The 23,396-nt window shown below is 44.6% G+C and overlaps 1 protein-coding gene across 4 annotated transcripts; it reads right to left on the reverse strand.

Moving 5' to 3' along the window:
* Positions 1-512: 512 nt before the first annotated feature.
* On the reverse strand, positions 513-23,275 carry LOC135524671 (membralin-like). Of its 4 annotated transcripts, XM_064952406.1 has the most exons (12): positions 22,870-23,274; positions 22,235-22,515; positions 10,737-11,039; positions 10,478-10,634; positions 7,180-7,290; positions 5,865-5,987; positions 5,642-5,742; positions 5,375-5,432; positions 5,190-5,273; positions 4,658-4,790; positions 4,157-4,256; positions 513-3,630 (listed from the first exon to the last, which is right to left on the reverse strand). In XM_064952406.1, the coding sequence occupies exons 2-12, from the start codon at positions 22,445-22,447 to the stop codon at positions 2,830-2,832; spliced, it is 2,184 nt and encodes a 727-aa protein (XP_064808478.1). In that variant the 5' UTR covers positions 22,448-22,515; positions 22,870-23,274; the 3' UTR covers positions 513-2,829. The 4 variants fall into 4 exon arrangements, with proteins under 4 accessions (XP_064808478.1, XP_064808479.1, XP_064808480.1 ...); XM_064952407.1 differs by having other exon boundaries at positions 10,743-11,039; positions 22,235-23,275; XM_064952408.1 differs by having other exon boundaries at positions 10,532-10,634; positions 22,235-23,273.
* Positions 23,276-23,396: the final 121 nt, after the last annotated feature.

A 23,396-nucleotide genomic window follows, 5' to 3' on the forward strand; every position in this document is an offset into this window, starting at 1 on the left:
TTGTGTCATCTGTATTTTTACCGCTAGGTCCACAGAGGGAAAGTAGGGATGTTTTCCTCATGGAAATGCTGGAATATTTCAGTGATAGAATAACAGGTGGTACCTGAACCATGAAGTCTGTAATACATATGAACTCTTTCCAAACATTTATACAAAAAAACAGGGTGTCACTTTTCCTTTGACATGGAATCCTTTTGTTAATCAGGCGTGAAAATATGGACTTTATTTGGAATAGCCTGTCAGCGTTTCCCTGGGGACCCCAAATGGTGCACGTTGTGGTTATTGGCTCAGCATTACATAGGCCTACCTAGCTGATTCAAATAATCGACTCAACTTTTTATTTGAATCAGCTTTGCAGTGCTCGGGCCAAAACCAAAACATGTACCCCAGGTTCGAGTTTGGGAAATGCTGGCCTATTTCAACATACAATAACTAGTGGCGCACGTAACCCTACCTACTGAAGGATAGGATTTACATGACCAATACTAGGACACGCAAACAACCACACCAACGACAATTGTTTGTGCAAAGAATGCTTCTTCTGCACTTAGTTTACTGAACAGTTAAATACATTTGAATGAGAGAAGGAATCTAGTCCATCACAGATTGAAGGATTCATTTACATTGCCTAAAATGAGCTACAAATGGACAGCAACTGTTGCATTGCTACAATCATCCTGTTTTTTCTTACAGAACGGCATATAGGCACAGAAAGAAACTGATCATAAAACGTCATTGATAAGAGCATATTTGTCACATCTGTAAAAGTATCCTCTTCTACAATGAAGACTTTTCTCTTTAAACTGACTTCCTGTCATATTGCACAATTTGGACCTTTCAAACCAGAACCACGTCCTTGGTTCTGCCCACTGCATAGCCATGACTACACCTCCACCCACTCCCATCTTCATAGAACTAATGGAAAAGTCTAACCCATTTTGCTAAATGTCCCTTGGTTATCGTGATTCCGTTGAAATATAAACCATTTTCCTCATATCAGAGGCCACTATATGCCAAAAACCTGCTTAAATTCAACTGCTAAGGAAGTCTCAACATGCACTTCCAATAATATCTCATTTGGAATCATAAGGCATCAAAATAAAGCTCACTGGGCAGGAAGTTGTTCTGTTTCAACAGATGAGGATGTAGACATTGGAACACATTTGTCATTATTCCCTGTTTATTCTGCCCTGCCAGTTTCTACTTGGAGTTATAATTTTTAATTCTCTGGACTTTTGTTACACCCTGTCCATCTTAGAACGGCGTTCAGCAGGTTCCAGAAAGGGGAAGCAGGATGCATGTCAGGTCCATCTGATGACCGGTAGTTTGTCTCACAGTCGCATCTTACTAGGCAAGTCCAGTTTAGTCTCGTGAGCTAACGAACAAAAAGTGGGCACACAAGTCTGGTAAAGTTTCCAAGGTAGTCTTCAGCAGCTTCATCATCAGGAGGTTTTAAAACAAGAAACATAAAAAAAGACGCTCTTTACCAAATTAAATTGGAGCGTCCAAGGCATGCAATTTCATCACAACTTGCCATTTTGGCAGCTGAATGGTAGATCAATGACACATGTAATGGAGATTGGTTGGCATGGTTACAATAGCTTTACCCTGAAGCTATTTAACATAGCCTGCTATCGTCTTGTGCTAGTCTGAAGCAAAGAGCTGTGTGTTACCAGGTCACATGCTCCTCTTTTGGAATACAGGATGTAAGGCAAGGTTTCACAAACTGCTTCCTGGCGCCCCCGGGGGCATGTTCTGTTTTTTGCCCTAGCGCCACAGAGCTGATTCAAATAACCAACTCCTTATCAAGCTTTGATTATTTGAACAAAACATGCACCCAGGGAGGTTAGTATAGTGACTTAACATTACAGAACATGAAACAGGTGCCTGGTCAAGCCTTCCAGTTGATCATGTATCTGCACGGTGAAGCAATTGCAATTTGAAACCTGATAATGAGTTATGGGTGAGAAAATGGGCCTAGTGTCCTGACGGTACACAGAAAAGTTCCCAGAGGGAAGTAATGATGCAGGTTCACTCAAAAAAAAAGGAGGTTAAGACAAAAGAAACTGCAGTCATGACAGCTCTTCTGCGGCTCAAGCAGTACGGAAGCAACTGCCAAGCATTGTAAGAGCAGTGGATTGGCAAAATATCCGAACAAGGTCGTCTACTCAACACTCAAAAACAGTGGATATCAACTCAATTTCCCACGATGCTCCAGTCAGGGATAGAGCTAGCTTGCGGAGCCAGTTGCCAGTTGGAGAAAAAGTTGAGAGCTTGTGAGAAGTGGGGTTTGACCAAGTATCATGACAACCCACAGCAACTTTATTAGCCTGTTTAACAGTTCTGAAAGAAAAATGAGTAACTCAAAACACGGGGTTGTCTTTTTTCTGGGTTTGAGGACCAGATGGAATGAATGGATGGACAAGAGGTCATGTGTTGCAGCCCTGTATAGTCCACTGTGCTCTCAAAAGGAAACATACACCGCCATTTCCAAAGCCCGTCGAGACACCCCCTAACCAACAGAATCATCAAGGAAATGTATATCACCAACGCAATAGGATTGATTATTTTACAAATACATTTTCCAAAAAAAAAAAAAATGTATGTCCGGGTAGCCATTTCCAAACAATTCCACACCTTTGAAGAGAAGTTGAGGGGCGGGGCTTTTCCTCAGCTTTCCATCCCCCTCTTCTCCTGGTTGTCGTAAGAATGACATTACAGGAATAAAGCCATGTCGGCATCTTGCGGTGTTGGAAGAAGAATTAAGGGGGAGAAGATATGTTTCCTCTGCGTATGGGAGCATGTGTGTGTGTGTGTGTGTGTGGGGGCTCAGGATGGAGTGGGGCTGGGGGCTTCCTCTGTCTTGGAGTCCCAATCTGTGGGGCTTTGCCTGGGGCATTCTGGCTCCCCAACCACTGCCCTACTGCAGTCTGTGTGTGGAGAAGGTGGTTGAGGAAGGGACGGCCTGACACTAGAGAGGCAAGTCTCTGCTTCCTGGAGTCCTCCCATTGGAGGAGAGGGAGGAGGCAGGCCTGATCCTGCTGCACTGCCTCTACAGGCCACTAAGGTTTTGATTTCCACTGCCATCAAGCTGGGACCGGTGCCACTTGTGCTCTCTCCTCCACCATCACTCCCCCCCATTCGAATCTCCGCCACCACGCTGAGGCCTGCCCCAGGAACACCAACCCTCCCCACCCCTCTGGCCTCCCCCAGCAATCCCCCTGCTGTGCTCTCCATCAAAGACCCCCCAGGTTGGGGGGCTGAGGAGGACAAGGCCTCCGTGATGATGGCTGTCGTCTCCGCCATCCAGTCCAGCTCCGTTGTCAACTCTCCTACGGCCCCTTCTAACGTGGCACTCCCAGCCAGGCCGTTTGACTGGGAAGCCAGGGTCGCTGAACCTTGGGCCTGTGCCACCGAAGAAGCCAGGGGCTCATCTGGCGGTCGGACCTGGCCGTTGGCTTCCCCTCCCCGAGCTAGGGCTGCTGCAGCGGTGGTGGTGTTGTTGTTGTTGAGGTTGTCCTGCAGGGCCGTCTGGTTGCCCCCCTGGCTCTGCAGTAGCATCTCCTGGATGCGGATCTGTTGAAGGATGGCCGGAAGCTCGTAGTGGTGGAAGAAGTAGATCATTGAGTGCTAGGGATGGAGAAGAGATGTAGGCGCTTAAAGTAAGTCTGTTTAAGTCATGGCGTTAGACACAGGGTCGGGGGAGGCTATAACCTAGAACTAGAGGTGGCTGGCATTGGCTAAACTCTAGCCTAGGTTGCTAATCTCTTTGGTCCAGCCACTAGCATTTGGGCTAAACCATTAGAATCAATCACTTCTATATAGAGAGAGATATATATATATATATATAGAGGACATTCATTTAAAATCATTTTGAAGAGACACCAACCCGATATGACCTTCAGCGATTCGCTAAAATAAAATGTTATTCTATGTTTTGTTTGTTTACCATAACATCTAATGAATAATAAGCAAGTAGAAGGCCACAATAACATGTCCACTTGCCTAAAGATGAAGCACTTTCCAGCTCAGTGTTTTGACTTGGTGCTCATATTCACAATGCTGGAGTGTGTGGGTTACTAACTAAATACACACACACTTTGAAATCACACTACAGTTTGAGTGAGTTTATTTTCTTTCCTCCAACCCTTCTCACCTGTATGAAGAGCCAGGAGGTGACCAGAGCCAGGCTGCTGTACTGGCCGTTGAAGCGGTAGTGGTAGGCGTAGAACGCAAAGTGATACAGATAGAAGAACCTGCAGGAGACAGAGACAGCCTCCTTAAAGAGTAGCCAAAAATAACTGGACTGACAAACAGAGGAATGGATAGACTGTCTGGAACTGGAGAGACAAAGTGATCGGTTGCATGTAGTGGAAAGAATAAGCAAATTAGTTCCGACTACATAGAAACAAAGCAAATAGTCTTCATGTTCCAAGGGCCCTTTCTCTTCATGTTCCAAGGGCCCTTTCTCTTCATGTTCCAAGGGCCCTTTCTCTTCATGTTCCAAGGGCCCTTTCTCTTCATGTTCCAAGGGCCCTTTCTCTTCATGTTCCAAGGGCCCTTTCTCTCTGCCCATCCCCATTTGATGCAAGATAGTAGGGTATGAATGGTTTATATCAGCTATTGGCATTTGCTGGTGTTGGTGTGTGGAACTCACCTCAGCCAATGACGTTTGCTGGTGTTTGTGTGGCAGCAGATGGCGTCGTACTGGTCGGCCAGCCACACGATGAGGATGATGTAGAAGGCGGTGGTGGTGTCGTTGAAGAACTCAGACATGATGGCCTCCATGCCTGGGAGAGAGAGAGAGATTTGTAGCACCTGTTCAATCTAGAAACAGTCTCAAGACCCAGCTTGTTGTCGTTACATATGTAGTCGAATATGTTGGCACCCGTAGCACTTTACAATGGAGCGCAATAGACAGAATGTTCCGTTTTCTCTTCTTAAAACTTGTTGAATTACTTTTTTACCATGTAGGCACCTACAACAGGTGAGAAATTTCACAGTAAATGAGAATCATTGCATTCAAACAAAATGTATTAGAATTTTAAATAATTTAGTCTGGGCCAGTAAAGAAAGTACTTTCAATTTCATCTCATTCTAGAAGAAACGGTGAATCACGCAAAGGTGCCAATATATTTGACCACATCTGTAACTGTAGAGATGTCGCCTCAATGATATGACACTCTTACCCACGAGAGCCAGGATCACGGTAAGCAGAGGCGCTGCTGGGAAAGCGATGGTCATGTTCATCTCCAACATCTGCAGAAGGTCCACTAGAGAAACAGAGGTGTAAGGTCAGAGATTAAGCATCTGGCATGTAGAGATGTATTCTTCCAGGAATACTAGAGTTGATAGGGGTGTGAGTGTGACTCACCAATGAAGACAAAGATCTGGTGGTGGGAGTAGCGTAGCAGCATAGACACGGACAGGGTCTGTAGACAGGGAAGGAAACAGACAACTTATCTTTCACGAATAACCCAGGGAGTTAGTTAAGCACCAGCTCATTTATCATACCAAATATGTTGTATTGTTTGTGAAACTTCAGAGTAAAGAACCTGAATGAAGGTTTCTCATGGGCTACATTTACCACTTTGGATCTGATGCAAGTTTAACAAAAAGGTGTGTGGAGATTGCTACTTACGAATATTACCATGATGACAAAGGCAGCCAGGTAGGAGGTGCGAGCCATCCACATGCTGACAAATCGGTAGTGTTCCCCGGACACCACATTCCTGAGGAAGCCTGTTCTCACACAGAGCACCGGTCAGAAACACACACAGAGGCCTTTGCACACCACCAAGAAAAGAAACGTATGGGAGAATCCCTGACACACACACACACACCCATCTCTAAGCACCATGTACCTTTGTCCTCCTCATTCTCTGCCAGGGCCTTGACACTAGACATCAGGATGTCATCGTAGCCCAGGAACTCATCCAGGAGGAGGCGACTGAAGCTGTCCCCAAAGCACTGATCCTTCATGGGGTCTGCACACACACACACAGAGCCCCTCCTACCCTCTAACACTTGTTTGTGGTACCTGTAACAGACTTGTTAGAGTGTTACGATGACTACTTATCTTGGTGTTTCTACAACACCTGCACCCTTTAAGCTCTGAATAAGAGCATCTGCTAAAAGACAAACGCTCATGTGAAAGTTACCTGCAGACGCTCAACAAAAGGCTGGTCTGAGAGCCTTCAGCTTCAACTTCCATTAATATATGAGTGCAGCATTGTGTTGGCCATTATGACCTACGACCCAAATGAATTTATATTTCAAAATAAAAAAGTCTGTAGCTAGCTACAGTCCACCTTTGCCTTGGGTGGCTAAGGGAGGTTTTGTACTAGGCACACCAGCAGGTAACTACTGATCAAACCAAATGCTGCACATTGGCAAGCAAGTCAGTGGCCATACTTCCTATCCCTTTATTAACTTCAGTCCCCATGACCGCACCCGCCGTAGTCCCCATGACCGCGCCCGCCGTAGTCCCCATGACCGCGCCCGCCGTAGTCCCCATGACCGCGCCCGCCGTAGTCCCCATGACCGCGCCCGCCGTAGTCCCCATGACCGCGCCCGCCGTAGTCCCCATGACCGCACCCGCCGTAGTCCCCATGACCGCACCCGCCGTAGTCCCCATGACCGTACCCACTGTAGTCCCCATGACCGTACCCGCCGTAGTCCCCATGACCACTCCCGCCATAGTCCCCATGACCGTACCCACTGTAGTCCCCTTGACCGTACCCACTGTAGTCCCCATGACTGTGGTTACATGTAGACTAGAAAATTACATGTCCACGAGCAGCACCGCAGATATTGAGATGAGAGAAATGAAAGACTTCGCTCTGTCACTGCGCACGTGCACAGGTCGGTATCACACCGTTACAGTGTGGTAACCACGGGAGCAAAACAGAGGAGCGCTTCAACGCTCTTAGGTGTTGCGGAAATTGGCCCAGTATGCCATTTGCTTTGTGCATTTATGTCATTTCGATGAGTCTACCTTTAAGTAGGTTTAAGTTAATAACACAGCTTATCCAGGTACTGAATGACTGTTAATGACACCTGCTATGTCATGGTTAAGATGGTGTTAAGTAGGCTTAACACACCTCACCAGCTCTGACTGTTCATGGCGCCTGCCATCATGTGCTATGTCAATGTTAAGTAGGCTTTATAACAGCTTACCCAGCGTGACGACCATGACAGGGATGTTGAGGCGTTGCCGGGTGGTCTGGGACAAGCGGAGGAAGCCGTACTCCAGAGAGTACTCCACTATGTAATCCTCCTGAGGCCAGACTGAAGGCACAGAGACACACACTCACAGGTAAGCATCGCAGCTTACCACATCCCGTAGCTCACCAACCCCACTGCACACACACACACGATTGCATTGGCCCCAGTGATGTGCTGGGCAGTACGCACTACCCTTTGTAGAGCCTTACGGTCAGATGCTGAACAGTTGCCACACCAGGCGATGATACAACCGGTCAGGATGCTCTAAGCTGCAGCTGTATAAAACATTTGAGGATCTGGGGACCCATGCCAAATCTTTTCAGTCTCCTGAGAGGGAAAAGGGTTTGTCTTGCCCTCTTCACGACTGTCTTGGTGTGTTTGGACTATGATAGTTTGTTAGTGATGTGGACGCCAAGGAACTTAAAGCTCTTGACCCGCTCCACTTCAACCCCGTCGATGTTAATGGGGATCAGTTCGGCCTTCCTTTTCCTGTAGTCCACGGTCAGCTCCTTTATCTTGCCCACATTGAGAGAGGTTGTTGTCCTGGCACCACACTGCCAGGTCTCTGACCTCCTCCATATAGGCTGTCTCATCGTTGTCTGTGATCAGGCCTAGCACCGTTGTGTCGTCAGCAAACTTAGTGATGGTGTTGGAGTCGTGGGTGAACAGGGAGTACAGGAGGGGACTAAGCACGTACCCCAGTGTTGAGGATCAGCGTGGCAGATGTGTTGTTACCTACCCTTACCACCTGGGGGCAGCCCATCAGGAAGTTCAGGATCCAGTTGCAAAGGGAGGTGTTTAGTCCCAGGGTCATTAGCTTAGTGATGAGCTTTTTTAATTTTACCTTTATTTAACTAGGCAAGTCAGTTAAGAACACATTCTTATTTACAATGACAGCCTAGGAACAGTGGGTTAACTGCCTTGTTCAGGGGCAGAATGACAGGTTACCACCTTGTCAGATTGGGGATTCGATCTAGCAACATTTCGGTTACTGGTCTAATGTCTAACCACTAGGCTACCTGCCGCCCCATAGTGATGAGCTTTGAGGGCACTATGGTGTTGAACGCTGAGCTGTAGTCAATAAATAGCATTCTCACATAGGTGTTCATTTTGTCCAGGTGGGAAAGGGCAGTGTGGAGTTCAATCGAGATTGCTTTCAAGTCAGACACCATTTTAATCATGAGAATCTCATCTTTCTAAGTCTGGGCAGCGAGCTTGGTTGTCATCAAATGCTAGCCCCAAAATAATTATTGCCCTTGGAACGCTTGAACTCCCTCCATTACTTTCCTATGGAGAGACATGCCGGTCTATTTCGCCAAATATCACACAATGTGTATATTCAAGTCGGGCACCATTTTACAATCAGGAGAATCTCCTCTTTGTAATTATGTAAGCCTGGGCAGCGAGCTTGTTTGTCATCGATCACTAGAAATAGAAGTTCATTTTTTCCCTACTTTCTCATTGCGCAGACATAAGCACAGTTAACACCACCGAGGTGCGGAAGTTACTTTCTATACGATTAGTTTTTTCCCCAATTCTGTCCGATTTTTTATTTATTTTACCTTTATTTAACCAGGCAAGTCAGTTAAGAACACATTCTTATTTTCAATGACGGCCTAGAAACAGTGGGTTAACTGCCTTGTTCAGGGGCAGAACGACAGATTTGTACCTTGTCAGCACTGGGGTTTGAACTTGCAACCTTCCGGTTACTAGTCCAACGCTCTAACCACTAGGCTACCCTGCCGCCCCGATGAACAGATTGTAGCGGTAAAATAAAAAAGGAAACATTTGTTGTTGCCATTTAGGCAAAATTTTATTCTAAACATCACCCCAGTCAAAACAGGAATTATGGTCAGATTTCCCAAATGGAGGGCGAGCTTTGTATGCGTCTCTGTGTGTGGAGTAAAGGTGGTCTAGAGTTTCTCTCCTCTGGTTGCACTTGACATGCTGGTAGAAATGAGGTAAAGCAGATTTAAGTTCGTCTGCATTAAAGTCCCAGGCCACTAAAAGCGCAGCTTCTGAATGAGCATTTTCTTGATTGTTTATGGCCTTACACAGCTCATTGAGTGCGGTCTTAGTGCCAGCATTGGTTTATGGTGGTAAATAGACAGCTACGAATAATATAAATGTGAACTCTCTTGGTAGATAGTGTGGTCTATAGCTTATCATGAGGTATTCTACCCCAGGCAAGCAATTCCTCAAGACTTCTTTAAATATTAGACATAGCATACCAGTAGTTATTGACAAAAAGACACACCCACCCCTCGTCTTACCAGACGTAGCTGCTCTGTCCTGCCGAAAAACAGGGAAGCCAGCCAGCTCTATACAATCTGTGTAGTCGTTCAGCCATGTCTCAGTGAACACAAGATATTACAGTTTAATGTCCAGTTGGTAGGACATTCTTAAATCGTAGATCATCCAGTTTGTTTTCCAGTGATTGCACGTTGGCCAATAATATCGAGGGTCGTGGTGGTTTACTCACTCGCTGACGAATTCTCATAAGGCACCCCCTGTATTTTCATATTTTCTTCACGCGAATGACGGGGATGAGGGCCTGGTTTCCGGGAAGCAGTATATCCTTTGCATCAGACTCGTTAAAGAAAAAAGATTTGTCCAGTTCGAGGCGAGTAATCACTGTATTGATGTCCAGAAGCTCTTTTTGGTCATAAGAGAAAGTGGCAGCAACATTATGTACAAAATGAGTTACAAAAAGATGCGGTTAGGAGCCAGTAAAACGGCAGCCATCCCCTCCGGCACCACTGTGACCATCTAAAAGCAAATTACGGAAAGGAGGACTCAGGTTTACACAGACCATGCATAGCACAGAAAAACACTTGTGCAAAGGCAATTTAGAATGGTTAAAACCAATGCAAGGATAGACTGGGTCAAAGGCACACAACACAAACTGGGCCTAAACTAAAGTCTGGCTCTCAACTGCTACTGCTGGCCCGATTGACAGAGGGTCAAGCTCCAAGCCCACACACAGTCTATGTCTGGGCACAGCCAGGGCCCACTGGGGAGGTGAGATGGCATCGCGACATGGCCACACAGTCTGATTCAAACAATGATCCTTGACAACAGCTACAGAAAGTATTTGAGGGGCAGAAGACAAGGGAACACATTTATGAAATAGAATCATGGGGGTGACTAACGACAAAAAGATGGAAGATCAGGGAGCTAACTAGCAGGAAGAGGAAGAAAGGAATGGATTGAGGATTTCTCACTCACTGGGGGGGGTGGTTGGGTTTACCTGCTCGAGATAGCATCTCAATCTGGGAGACTGTCTCCCTCAGCGGCTGCATACCTTTAGTGGGCGCCTGGCTGAAGGAGAGGTCCTGGCTGTCGTTGAGGCCCCGTCCCCCACCACTCAGCGAGGGCTTCAGCCGCGGCTCGATGTCAAGCTCAAACTGACAAAGGAAAGAGAAAGACTTATTGAGTTAATGTATAAATGATGCATGATTATTGGGTCTCTCTCAGCCCCTCCCTCCACACCAGCAGCAGTGTCTCACCCTTACAGAACTGTTGTCAAACATCTCCAGGGTCATCTCCTCCTCATCCTCCTCCTCCTCCTCGTGGTGGAGCGCGGCCAGGCCCAGCCCTCCTCCCTCCCCCTCAGGCTCCTTGACCAGGCCCTGGAGACCGTCTGAGTCGTAGAACTGCAGGAAGATGGGCGCACGCGACGAGTTGCGCTGGATCTCCACTCGCAGGATGCCGTCACGCGGCCACTTCTCCCGAACATGCTCCAGGCAGTTGATAGGCGAGCGTGAGAAAGCGATGTGGATATAGGCCAAGATGAAGAGAATAAAGAGTGCCTGGTGGAAATAGAGGGTGGAAGGCAACTTATGGCAGATGGAGTATAGAGCAGTATTGAGATGTAAAGGCCAATCCCCAAATTGACTTCCATATGTTTAATGGTGCCAAAGGGGACACATTTACTAGGATACATGTTTTTGTACGTTCCCCCTCCTGCAGCATTGTTAATGTTGATGGCAAACACATTGAAGGAAAAAGGATATAATATACAGTGCCTTGCGAAAGTATTCGGCCCCCTTGAACTTTGCGACCTTTTGCCACATTTCAGGCTTCAAACATAAAGATATAAAACTGTATTTTTTGCGAAGAATCAACAACAAGTGGGACACAATCATGAAGTGGAACAACATTTATTGGATATTTCAAACTTTTTTAACAAATCACCACCACTAATGCGCTGTGGAGCTTCTCAAGTAGAGGTCGACCGATTAATCGGAATGGCCGATTATTTAGGGCCGATTTCAAGTTTTCATAACAATCGGAAATTTGTATTTTTGGGCGCCGATTTCCGGATTTTTTTTTAAATATACATTTATTTAACTATACAAGTCAAGTAAGAACACATTCTTATTTTCAATGACGGCCTAGGAACGGCCTTGTTCAGGGGCAGAACTACAGATTTGAACCTTGTCAGCTCAGGAGATCCAATCTTGCAACCATACAGTTAACTAGTCCAACGCTCTAACCATTGCACTCCACCAGTAGCCTTCCTGTTACGCGAATGCAGTAGAAGCCAAGGTAAATTGATAGCTAGCATTAAACTTATCATAATCACTAGTTATAACTACTAATCCAGTTTAGCAGGCAATATTAACCAGGTGAAATTGTGTCATTTCTCTTGCGTTCATTGCACGCAGAGTCAGGGTATATGCAACAGTTCGGGCTGCCTGGCTCATTGCAAACTAATTTGCCAGAATTTTACGTAATTATGACATAACATTGAAGGTTGTGCAATGCAACAAGAATATTTAGACTTCGGGATGCCACTCGTTAGATAAAATACAGAACGGTTCCGTATTTCACTGAAATAATAAACGTTGTGTTTTCGAAATGGCAGTTTCCGGATTCGACCATATTAAGGACCAAAGGCTCGTATTTCTGTGTGTCATTATGTTATAATTAAGTCAGATTTGATAGAGCAGTCTGAGCAGCCTCGCAAAAACAGCGCCGTTTATGACTTCAAGCCTATCAGCCTAATGGCTGGTGTAACCAATGTGAAATGGCTAGCTAGTTAGCTGGGTGTGCGCTAATACTGTTTCAAACGTCACTCGCTTTTAGATTTGGAGTAGTTATTCCCCTTGCGCTGCAGGCCTGTAATCATTCATTCAAACAGCACTTTTGTGCATTTTGCCAGCAGCTCTTCGCAAAAACAGCGCCGTTTATGACTTCAAGCCTATCAGCCTAATGGCTGGTGTAACCAATGTGAAATGGCTAGCTAGTTAGCTGGGTGTGCGCTAATACTGTTTCAAACGTCGCTTTTAGATTTGGAGTAGTTATTCCCCTTGCGCTGCAGGCCTGTAATCATTCATTCAAACAGCACTTTTGTGCATTTTGCCAGCAGCTCTTCGCAAAAACAGCGCCGTTTATGACTTCAAGCCTATCAGCCTAATGGCTGGTGTAACCAATGTGAAATGGCTAGCTAGTTAGCTGGGTGTGCGCTAATACTGTTTCAAACGTCACTCGCTTTTAGATTTGGAGTAGTTATTCCCCTTGCGCTGCAAGGGTCGCGGTTTTTGTGTAGCGATGGGTAACGATGCTTCGAGTGTAGCTGTTGTCGATGTGTTCCTGGTTCGAGCCCACGTAGGGGCGAGGAAGGGGACGGAAGCTATACTGTTACACTGGCAATACTAAAGTGCCTATAAGTACATCCAATAGTCAAAGGTATATGAAATACAAATGGTATAGAGAGAAATAGTCCTATAAATACTATAATAACTACAACCTAAAACCTCTTCACTTGGAATATTGAAGTCTCATATTAATAGGAACCACCAACTTTCATATGTTCTCATGTTCTGAGCAAGGAACTTAAACGTTAGCTTTTTTACATGGCACATATGACTTTCTTCTCCAACAATTTGTTTTTGCATTATTTAAACCAAATTGAACATGTTTCATTATTTATTTGAGGCTAAATTGATTTTATTGATGTGCTTTTTTGGTCCTCCTATAATCGGTATCGGTCGACCTCTATTCTCAAGTAAATGTTTTCACATCAAAAAAGCAAGTAAACAAAGTCTGTTTTTACAGCCATTGAGAATGACAATAGTTCCTCAGCGTAGCCCATTTGAAAAATTGTTCCAGCTCTCTCCCTTTCGATTACCAATGTCATGAAAGGGGAAAAGAGGTCATGCTCTGATCCGGTGGAAACGTCGTAAAATAGGCCTACCTGGTTATCAAATCAAAGTTTGTCACGTGAGCCGAATACAACAGGTTACAGTGAAATGCTTACTTACAGGGGCTAACCAATAGTGCATACAAAAGGTGTGTGTGCAGGTAAGTAAAGAAATAAAACAGTAAAAAGACATTTGAAAATAACAGTAGCAAGGCTATATACAGACACTGGTTAGTCAGGCTGATTGAGGTAGTATGTACATGTAGGTATGGTTAAAGTGACTATGCATATATGATGAACAGAGAGTAGCAGTAGCGTAAAAAGAGGGGTTGGTGGGTGGTGGGACAATGCAGATAGCCCGGTTAGCCAATGTGCGGGAACACTGATTGGTCGGCCCAATTGAGGTAGTATGTACATGAATGTATAGTTAAAGTGAATGTATAGTTCAAGTATGCATATGATAAACAGAGAGTAGCAGCAGCGTAAAGGAGGGGTTGGGGGGGGCACACAATGCAAATAGTCCGGGTAACCATTTGGTTACCTGTTCAGGAGTCTTATGGCTTGGGGGTAAAAACTGTTGAGAAGCCTTTTTGTCCTAGACTTGGCACCCCGGTACCGCTTGCCATGCGGTAGTAGAGAGAACAGTCTATGACTGGGGTGGCTGGGGTCTTTGACAATTTTTAGGGCCTTCCTCTTCGACTGGATAGGTTGTTATTCTGGCACCACCAGACCAGGTCTCTGACGACCTCCCTATAGGCTGTCTCGTCGTTGTCGGTGATCAGGCCTACCGCTGCTGTGTCATCTGCGAACTTAATGATGGTGTTGGAGTCATGCCTGGCCATGCAGTCGTAGGTGAACAGGGAGAACAGGGGGTGACTGAGCACGCATCCCTGGGGAGCTCCAGTGTTGAGGATCAGCGTGGCAGATGTGTTGCTACCTACCCTCACCACCTGGGGGTGGCCCGTCAGGAAGTCTAGGATCCAGTTGCAGAGGGAGGTGTTTAGTCACAGGATCCTTAGCTTAGTGCTGAGCTTTGAGGGTACTATGGTGTTGAACGCCGAGCTGTAGTCAATGAATAGCATTCACATAAGTGTTCCTTTTGTCCAGGTGGGAAAGGGCAGTGGGGAGTGCAATAGAGATTGCATCATCTGTGGATCTGTTTGGACGGTATGCAAATTGGAGTGGGTCTAGAGTTTCTGGGATAATGGTGTTGATGTGAGCCATTACCAACCTTTCAGAGCACTTCATGGTTACGAACCTGAGTGCTACAGGTCTGTAGTCATTTAGGCAGGTTGCTTCGTGTGCTTGGGCACAGGGACCATGGTTGTCTGCTTGAAACATGTTGGTATTACAGACTCAAACATGGACAAGTTGAAAATGTCAGTGAAGACACCTGCCAGTTGGTCAGCACATGCCTGGAGCACACGTCCTGGTAATCCGTCTGGTGAATGTTGACCTGTTTAAAGGTCTTACTCACGTTGGCTACGGAGAGCGTGCTCACACAGTCGTCCGGAACAGCTGATGCTCTCATGCATGCCTCAGTGTTGCTTGCCTCGAAGCAAGTATAGAAGTTATTTAGCTCGTCTGATAGGCTCGTGTCACTGGGCAGCTTGCGGCTGTGCTTCCCTTTGTAGTCTGTAATAGTTTGCAAGCCCTGCCACATCCGACGAGCGTCGGAGCCGGTGTAGTATGATTCAATCTTAGCCCTGTATTGACGCTTTGCCTGCTTGATGGTTTGTCGCAGGGCATAGCGGGATTTTTTGTAAGCTTCTGGGTTAGAGTCCCGCACCTTGAAAGCGGCAGCTCTAGCCTTTAGCTCAGTGGGGATGCTGCCTGTAATCCATGGCTTCTGGTTGGGGTATGTACGTACAGTCACTGTGGGGACGTGGGGGCGACGTCCTCGATGCACTTATTGATAAAGCCAGTGACTGATGTGGTGTGCTCCTCAATGCCATTGGATGATAGCAAAACAGTACAGATCTAGATTTTTTTCCCTCTGGTTGCACATTTAACATTTAACTTCAAACAGGAAATGAGCAGAATTTTTGAAGCGCTGTTTTCCAATGTCTCCTTATATGGCTGTGAATGTGCCAGGAATGAGCCCACAATTTCTGCCATTTCCCCAAGGTGTCTGCAGCATTGTGACGTATTTGTAGGCATATCATTGGAAGATTGACCATAAGAGACCACATTTAACCAGGTGTCCGCCCGGTGTCCTGCGTCGAAATTGGTGCGTAAACCTCAGCTGCAAGTATTTTTCCTTGTAATTCAGAGAAGAAAGCAGTCTTCCACGAACGATATATCAATGAAGAGATATGTGAAAAACACCTTGAGGATTGATTCTAAACAATGTTTGCCATGTTTCAGTTGATATTATGGAGTTAATTTGGAAAAAAAATTGGCGTTTTGGTGACTGAATTTTCGTTGTTTTTTTGTAGCCAAAAGTGATGTACAAAACGGAGCGATTTCTCCTACACAAAGAATCTTTCAGGAAAAACTGAACATTTGCTATGTAACTGAGAGTCTCCTCATTGAAAACATCTGAAGTTCTTCAAAGGTAAATGATTTTATTTGAATGCTTTTCTTGTTTTTGTGAAAATGTTGCTGGCTGAATTCTAGGCTTATAGCTATGCTAGATATCAATACTCTTACACAAATGCTTGTTTAGCTATGGTTGAAAAGCATATTTTGAAAATCTGAGATGACAGTGTTGTTAACAAAAGTCTAAGTTTGAGAGCAAATATATTTATTTCATTTCATTTGCGATTTTCATGAATAGTTAACGTTGCATTATGCTAATGAGCTTGAGGCTATAAATAGGATCCCGGATTGCTCGTCGCATGAAGTTAAAGTCTCCGGCCACTAGGAGCGCCGCCTCTGGGTGAGTGGTTTCCTGTTTGCTTATATAGCTGGTCTTAATGCCAGCATCTGGGGGGCAGCAGGGTAGCCTAGTGGTTAGAGCGTTGGACTACGAACCGGAAGGTTGCAAGTTCAAACCCCCAAGCTGACAAGGTACAAATCTGTCGTTCTGCCCCTGAACAGGCAGTTAACCCACAGTTCCTAGGCCGTCATTGAAAATAAGAATTTGTTCTTAACAGACTTGTCTAAAGAAAAAAGAAAAAAATCTGTTTGTGGTGGTAAATAAACAGCCACGAAGTAGTGGCAAGTAGTGTGGCCTGCAATTTATCACATTATACTTTACTTCAGGCAAGCAAAATCTAGAGACTTCCTTAGATTTCGTGCACCAGCTGTTGTTTACAAATATGCACAGACCGCCCCCCTGAATATCCATGTCATCATTCAGCCACGGTTACTTTAGCAAATAGCCTAAATTGGCTCGGCATGGACTGTCTGCAAGGAACTGGAAACACTATCAACTATTGTATTCGCTTGTGATAGCAAACTTACAACATTGTAGAAAATATTCTATATTCAGGAGCAAGAAACTCTGAGCTCCCAGAATATTTTCTACAATGTTGTATGTTTGCTATCACGAGCACCCCCTGGACCAAGCGAATACAATAGTTGATAGTGTTTCCAGTTCCCTGCAGACAGGCCATGCCGAGCCAATTTATTTATCAGGATATTTGACCTGTGGGCTCAAATCAAATGTATTTATAAAGCCATTCTTACATCAGCTAATATCTCAAAGTGCTGTACATAAACCCAGCCTAAAACCACAAACAACAAGCAATGTAGGTGTAGAAGCACGGTGGCTAGGAAAAACTCCCTAGAAAGGCTAGAACTTAGCCTGGTTCCTCTCTAGGTTTCTTCCTATGAGGGTTGGCCAGTTCTCTTCTGGCTGTGCCGGGTGGAGATAACAGAACATGGCCAAGATATTCAAATGTTCATAGATGACCAGCAGGGTCAAATAACACTCAGGCTGCAATGTTTTTATTTGTTGTCTTTATGTAGGCTATTTTTACACATTGGCAATGTGTAAAATTGGCAATACTTTTAGATTTGTATCATTTAGATAAAATTTTGATTTAACACGACATTGGGATATGAAGACTTTATAAATTAAATTAAACTGTTCCACAAAAATGTGCAGCAGAACATCATACCTGACATGCAGATCAGTAGAAATGGTACGATAACTCGGCACTCCAATTGGAAAAGGTTGCCGACCGCTGGTGTAGGCCAGCAGCAGCGGGAGGAGGATTGAGAACAGACGATTCTCGTCGACTAAGACTTTATTTTAGTTGGGGACAGGCCTTGTTCACATACAGAAAGTGCAGGGTTTGAGGAGAAGCCGGGGGAAATTATATCAGGGTTAGGGTCAATTCCTTTTCAATTCAGTCAATAAACCAAAATTCCAATTCTAAATCCAATGCTCCTCAATGCTTTTCACCAACCCTGGATCCTATATTTCAATGGGGGAGATAGCCTAAATGACATCACAGAGGCTGCTTAGTGAATGTACACACTCCAAAGACACAGAAGGATAGATTCCTACAGAGAGCAGTCAGCTGAGGAAAAAAGTGTGTGGTGCTAGAGAACTTGCCTATTTATAATGCTCCTCTTCAATAGGAAGCCAACACACTCAGAACATCTAAAAGATGCTTGTATCCTTGTCGGTCCAAAGTGTCTGACAGAGGGAGAACACGCCATTTTGTTTCACATCCAATCAGTAACGGACAGCAGGGCCTCTTATCGCCGGACTGTCTAATAACACACTCAGGCAGTCAGATTTCGACTGTCAGTGTTTTTCATTGTCACATACACCGAATATGTGCAGTGAAATGTGTTTTACATGGTCAACCATAGTCGTACAGCGACCCTGGAGCAAATTAGTGTTGCTTCCTCAAGGGCACGTCAACAGATTTTTCACCTTGTCAGCTCAGGTATTCAAACTAGTGACCTTCCAGTCACTGGCTCTAACCACTAGGCTACCTGCCACCCTAGCTAACAGGTAGGCCTGGTGCACCTGTCACTGTTGACCCAACTGCTACTCGTTCAGTGTGTTTACATGCACACACGCACATATGCATACACCTTGACTGCATAAAGCCCTTTTCAACATTCTCAATCTCTGATAGAATTCTGAAACTAGCTCCAATTGGAATTCCAAGTAGGAAACTCTGGCATCTTCCTAAAGCTCCGACTTAATGACCAGAAGATCACGGACATCATGATTTTATCAAGTTTTTTTTCTCCCCAGAGTTCCCAGTTGTCTTGAAAGCACAATTACAGGCAGCAACTAGCCACGTCCCTATTTGTGTTGTGGTATGCAGGGCCTATTGCAGTGTTCCCAAAAGGTACGAGTTTTGAGTTCTTGAGTTAGCCTAAAGTGGGCCTATACCGAGTGATAGCTAAATACAAATGATGTCAGAAGTTTACATCCACCTTAACCAAATACACTGCTCAAAAAAACAAAGGGAATACTAAAATAACACATCCTAGACCTGAATGAATGAAATATTCTTATTAAATACTTTTTTCTTTACATAGTTCAAATCACACAAAAATTATCAATGGAAATCAAATTTATCAACTCATGGAGGTCTGGATTTGGAGTCACACCCAAAATTAAAGTGGAAAACCACACTACAGGTTGATCCAACTGTGATGTAATGTCCTTAAAACAAGTCAAAATGAGGCTCAGTAGTGTGTGTGGCCTCCACGTGCCTGTATGACCTCCCTACAATGCCTGGGCATGCTCCTGATGAGGTGGCGGATGGTCTCCTGAGGGATCTCCTGGACTAAAGCATCCGCCAACTCCTGGACAGTCTGTGGTGCAACGTGGCGTTGGTGGATGGAGCGAGACATGATGTCCCGGGTGGGCCAGTCCATAGCATCAATGCCTTCCTCTTGCAGGAACTGCTAACACACTCCAGCCACATGAGGTCTAGCATTGTCTTGCATTAGGAGGAACCCAGGGCCAACCGCACCAGCATATGGTCTCAAAAGGGGTTTGAGGATCTCATCTCGGTACCTAATGGCAGTCAGGCTACCTCTGGCGAGCACATGGAGGGCTATGTGGCCCCCCAAAGAAATGCCACCCCACACCATGACTGACCCACCGCCAAAATGTTCATACTGGAGGATGTTGCAGGCAGCAGAACATTCTCCACTGCGTCTCCAGACTGTCATGCCTGTCACATGTGCTCAGTGTGAATCTTGGTGTTCTCTGGCCAATGCCAAACTGGCTGTAAGCACAACCCCCACCTGTGGACGTCAGGCCCTCATACCACCCTCATGGAGTCTGTTTCTGAACGTTTGAGCAGACATGCACGTGGCCTGCTGGAGGTCATTTCGCAGGGCTCTGGCAGTGCTCCTCCTGCTCCTCCTTGCACAAATGCAGAGGTAGCGGTCCTGCTGCTGGGTTGTTGCCCTCATACACGTCTCCTGATGTACTGGCCTGTCTATGGTAGTGCCTCCATGCTCTGGAACTACGCTGACAGACACAGCAAACCTTTCCACAGCTCGCATTGATGTTCCATCCTGGATGGGCTGCACTACCTCAGCCACTTTTGTGGGTTGTAGATTCCGTCTCATGCTACCACTAGAGTGAAAGCACAGCCAGCATTCAAAAGTGACCAAAACATCAGCCAGGAAACATAGGAACTGAGAAGTGGTCTGTGGTCACCACAAGCAGAACCACTCCTTTATTGGGGGTGTCTTGCTAATTGCCTATAATTTCCACCTGTTGTCTATTCCATTTGCACAACAGCATGTGAAATTTATTGTCAATCAGTGTTGCTTCCTAAGTGGACAGTTTGATTTCACAGAAGTGTGATTGACTTGGAGTTACATTGTGTTGTTTAAGTGTTCCCTTTATTTTTTGAGCAGTGTACATTTAAATTCAGTTTCACAATTCCTGACATTTAATCCTAGTAAAAATTCCATGTCTTAGGTCAGTTAGGATCACCACTTTAATTTTAGAATGTAAAAATTCAGAATAATAGTAGCAGGAATGATTTATTTCAGCTTTTCTTTCTTTCATCACATTCCCAGTGGGTCAGAAGTTTACATGCACTCAATTAGTATTTGGTAGCATTGCCTTTAAATTGTTGTACTTGGGTCAAACGTTTGGGTAGCCTTCCACAAGCTTCCCACAATAACTTGGGTGAATTGTGGCCCATTCCTCCTGACAGAGCTGGTGTAACCGAGTCAGGTTTGTAGGGCTCCTTACTCGCACACGCTTTTTCAGTTCTGCCCACAAATTCTCTATAGAATTTAGGTCAAAGCTTTGATGGCCACTCCAATACCTTGACTTTGTTGTCCTTAAGCCATTTTGCCACAACTTTGGAAGTACGCTTGGGGTCGTTGTCCATTTCAAAGACCCATTTGCAACCAAGCTTTAACTTCCTGACTGATGTCTTGAGATGTTGCTTCAATATATCCACACATTTTCCAGCCTCATGATGCCATCTATTTTGTGAAATACATCAGTCCCTCCTGCAGCAAAGCACCCCCACAACATGATGCTGCCACCCCCGTGCTTCACGGTTGGGATGGTGTTCTTCGGCTTGCAAGCCTCCATCTTTTTCCTCCAAACATAACGATGGTCATTACTGCCAAACAGTTCTATTTCTGTTTCATCAGACCAGAGGACATTTCTCCAAAAAGTGCAATCTTTGTCCATGTGCAGTGTCAAACCGTAGCCTGGCTTTGTTATGGCGGTTTTGGAGCAGTGGCTTCTTCCTTGCTGAGTAGTTATGTCAATATAGGACTTATTTTACTGTGGATATAGATACTTTTGTACCCATATCCTCCAGCATTTTCATAAGGTCATTTGCTGCTGTTCTGGGATTGATTTGCACTTTTTGCACCAATGTACGTTCATCTCCAGGAGACATAACACGTCTCCTTCTTGAGCGTTATGACGGCTGCGTGGTCCCATGATGTTTATACTTGCATACTATTGTTTGTACAGATGAACGTGGCACCTTCAGGCGTTTGGAAATTGCTTCCAAGGATGAACCAGACTTATGGAGGTCTACAATTTTTTGGTTGATTTCTTTTGATTGTCCCATGATGTCAAGCAAAGAGGCACGGAGTTTGAAGCATAGGCCTTGATACATTCACAGGTACACCTCCAATTGACTCAAATGATGTCAATTAGCCTATCAGAAGCTTCTAAAGCCATGACATTTTCTGGAATTTTCCTAGCTGTTTAAAGGCAGTCAACTTAGTGTGTGTACACTTCTGACCCACTAGAATTGTGATACAGTGAATAAGTGAAATCTGTCTGTAAACAATTGTTGGAAAAATTACTTTTGTCATGCACAAAGTAGATGTCCTAACCGACTTGCCAAAACTATAGTTTGCTTGCCTTGAAGCGAGCATAGAAGTGATTTAGCTCATCTGGTAGGCTCGACTTCAACTGTATGTACATAGATTTGTTTATTTGGGCGGAATAGTTGTTACCACAGATCTGATGCATTCAAGTGGATTTTTTAAAACTTCTGTTCTACCAGATTAAGATCTAAGATCCAAACGAATCCACATATCAAAACAAAGGCTGGACTTTGCAAATGAAAAGTTTGTTAACAGAATGGACACAACATCACAAACCATAATTGTGTTACCAAACTTTGCATCTGCACTGTTCAAGTAAATGTTTTTGTAAAATGTTCAGTGGAAATGGTCAAAAGTAGTCCTTGTGCATAGTTGTATGGCTCGTTTTTTAATTTCGCAATCATTGTTTTGTTTGACATACATTTTATAGTGAAAAATCTGAGTCAGCATCATTCTGTGGAATTGCCCCTTTCCTTTGATAATTGAAAGTTATAAAATAAATATACAAAACTAATTAGCCGAGCGTCATTGGTGAGTGTACTTGATATCATATCCTTGACAAAGGATATCCTAGCCTACATGAAGGTAAAATCATGTGAGGGGAAGTCTTACCTTTAGTAGGATAAAGAACTCGAAGATTCTTCTGAAAGACGGTGGAAACAATCTGGCATAGGTAACTGCCATCTTGAAGAATAGGGCATGGAAAAGTCTGTCTCGAACATTGATGAGTGGGTTTTGGTTGATATTAGGGTTTCGTATCCTGTTCGCCCCGCCATTGTTATTTTGCGGGACGTTGTTATTCGCGTTGCCCTGGTTTTCTGACATTTTATCTCTGGCAGGACGATTGATAGTGGCTAGTTAGTTATCTCAATCCAGGTCAAACGTAACTCCAACTGTAGAATGGTGCAAAACTGCAGTTAACACAATGCAATAAAGCAGCTGTCAGTTTACACAGAACAGTCCATTTCTAGAGGTGACCAATTTCATGTCTTAATGGGCTGTGCTGCACTACGACCATGTCGTAGAAATAGATGTAACTATCCGGCTACAAACTCGTTCCACTAAAGTTAGCAAATGAGTTTCAATACAATTTAGCTAGCACGTAAACTGTTTGTATTAATCTAATTAGCAATGGCACTTGAAGGATTGTCAAAATCGTCTTTACAGTAAGCAATGTTCTATTAAGTTGTAGGCCTTATAACTAAGCGTCAGTCAGTCATTCACACCCAGGATAGCAATCAAGTTACCTGCAACATAGCTATCATGCTAGCTACCACGCAACCTTCCGAAGAAACATTGACGATTATGGTGATGTTATCGAGGTATATTCTTAGTATATTATGTTCAATTCGCTATTATGCAGTTGTCTCATTAAAAATCACCAGAAATGTCCCAACAAAATAGTTATTAATACCCTACTCACGCTACAATACGCTACTAGCTAGTGTCGCTGATGACGTTCAAGCTCTACGATATGAACCGCCTTGTTACTTTTTAGTCGAGACTGTCGATCATATATCTCAGATGGAAATGATAACTATGATTCCAGTTTGTGCTTGATTCTTGAAAAAAAATCATCCCTTGCTAGTTAGTTGCAATACTCTCAACGATTCCTGGGAAGCAACAACAATAAGGCAAGACAAAATGTACGGAAGAAAGCTTGACAAGAAGAGTCGATTCCCCCGCGAGCGCCCTCTGTAGATGGACGGGCAATACATACACATTTTTATAAAGAGATCATAGAAAAATTAATATCCAAATAGTAAACATAATA

Source organism: Oncorhynchus masou, chromosome 31 (assembly GCF_036934945.1).
Source record: "Oncorhynchus masou masou isolate Uvic2021 chromosome 31, UVic_Omas_1.1, whole genome shotgun sequence".
In the NCBI taxonomy this organism is placed as follows: Eukaryota; Metazoa; Chordata; class Actinopteri; order Salmoniformes; family Salmonidae; genus Oncorhynchus; species Oncorhynchus masou.

Excerpts from the sequence above, each read along its gene's own strand:
- LOC135524671 (XM_064952406.1), bottom strand. The coding sequence starts at position 22,447 with ATGTCAGAAAACCAGGGCAACGCGAATAACAACGTCCCGCAAAATAAC. Across the intron at positions 5,988-7,179 it reads TGTCATGGTCGTCACGCTGG|ACCCCATGAAGGATCAGTGC; the intron begins GTAAGCTGTTAT and ends GTGTGTGTGCAG. Across the intron at positions 5,433-5,641 it reads TTGTCATCATGGTAATATTC|ACCCTGTCCGTGTCTATGCT; the intron begins GTAAGTAGCAAT and ends CCCTGTCTACAG.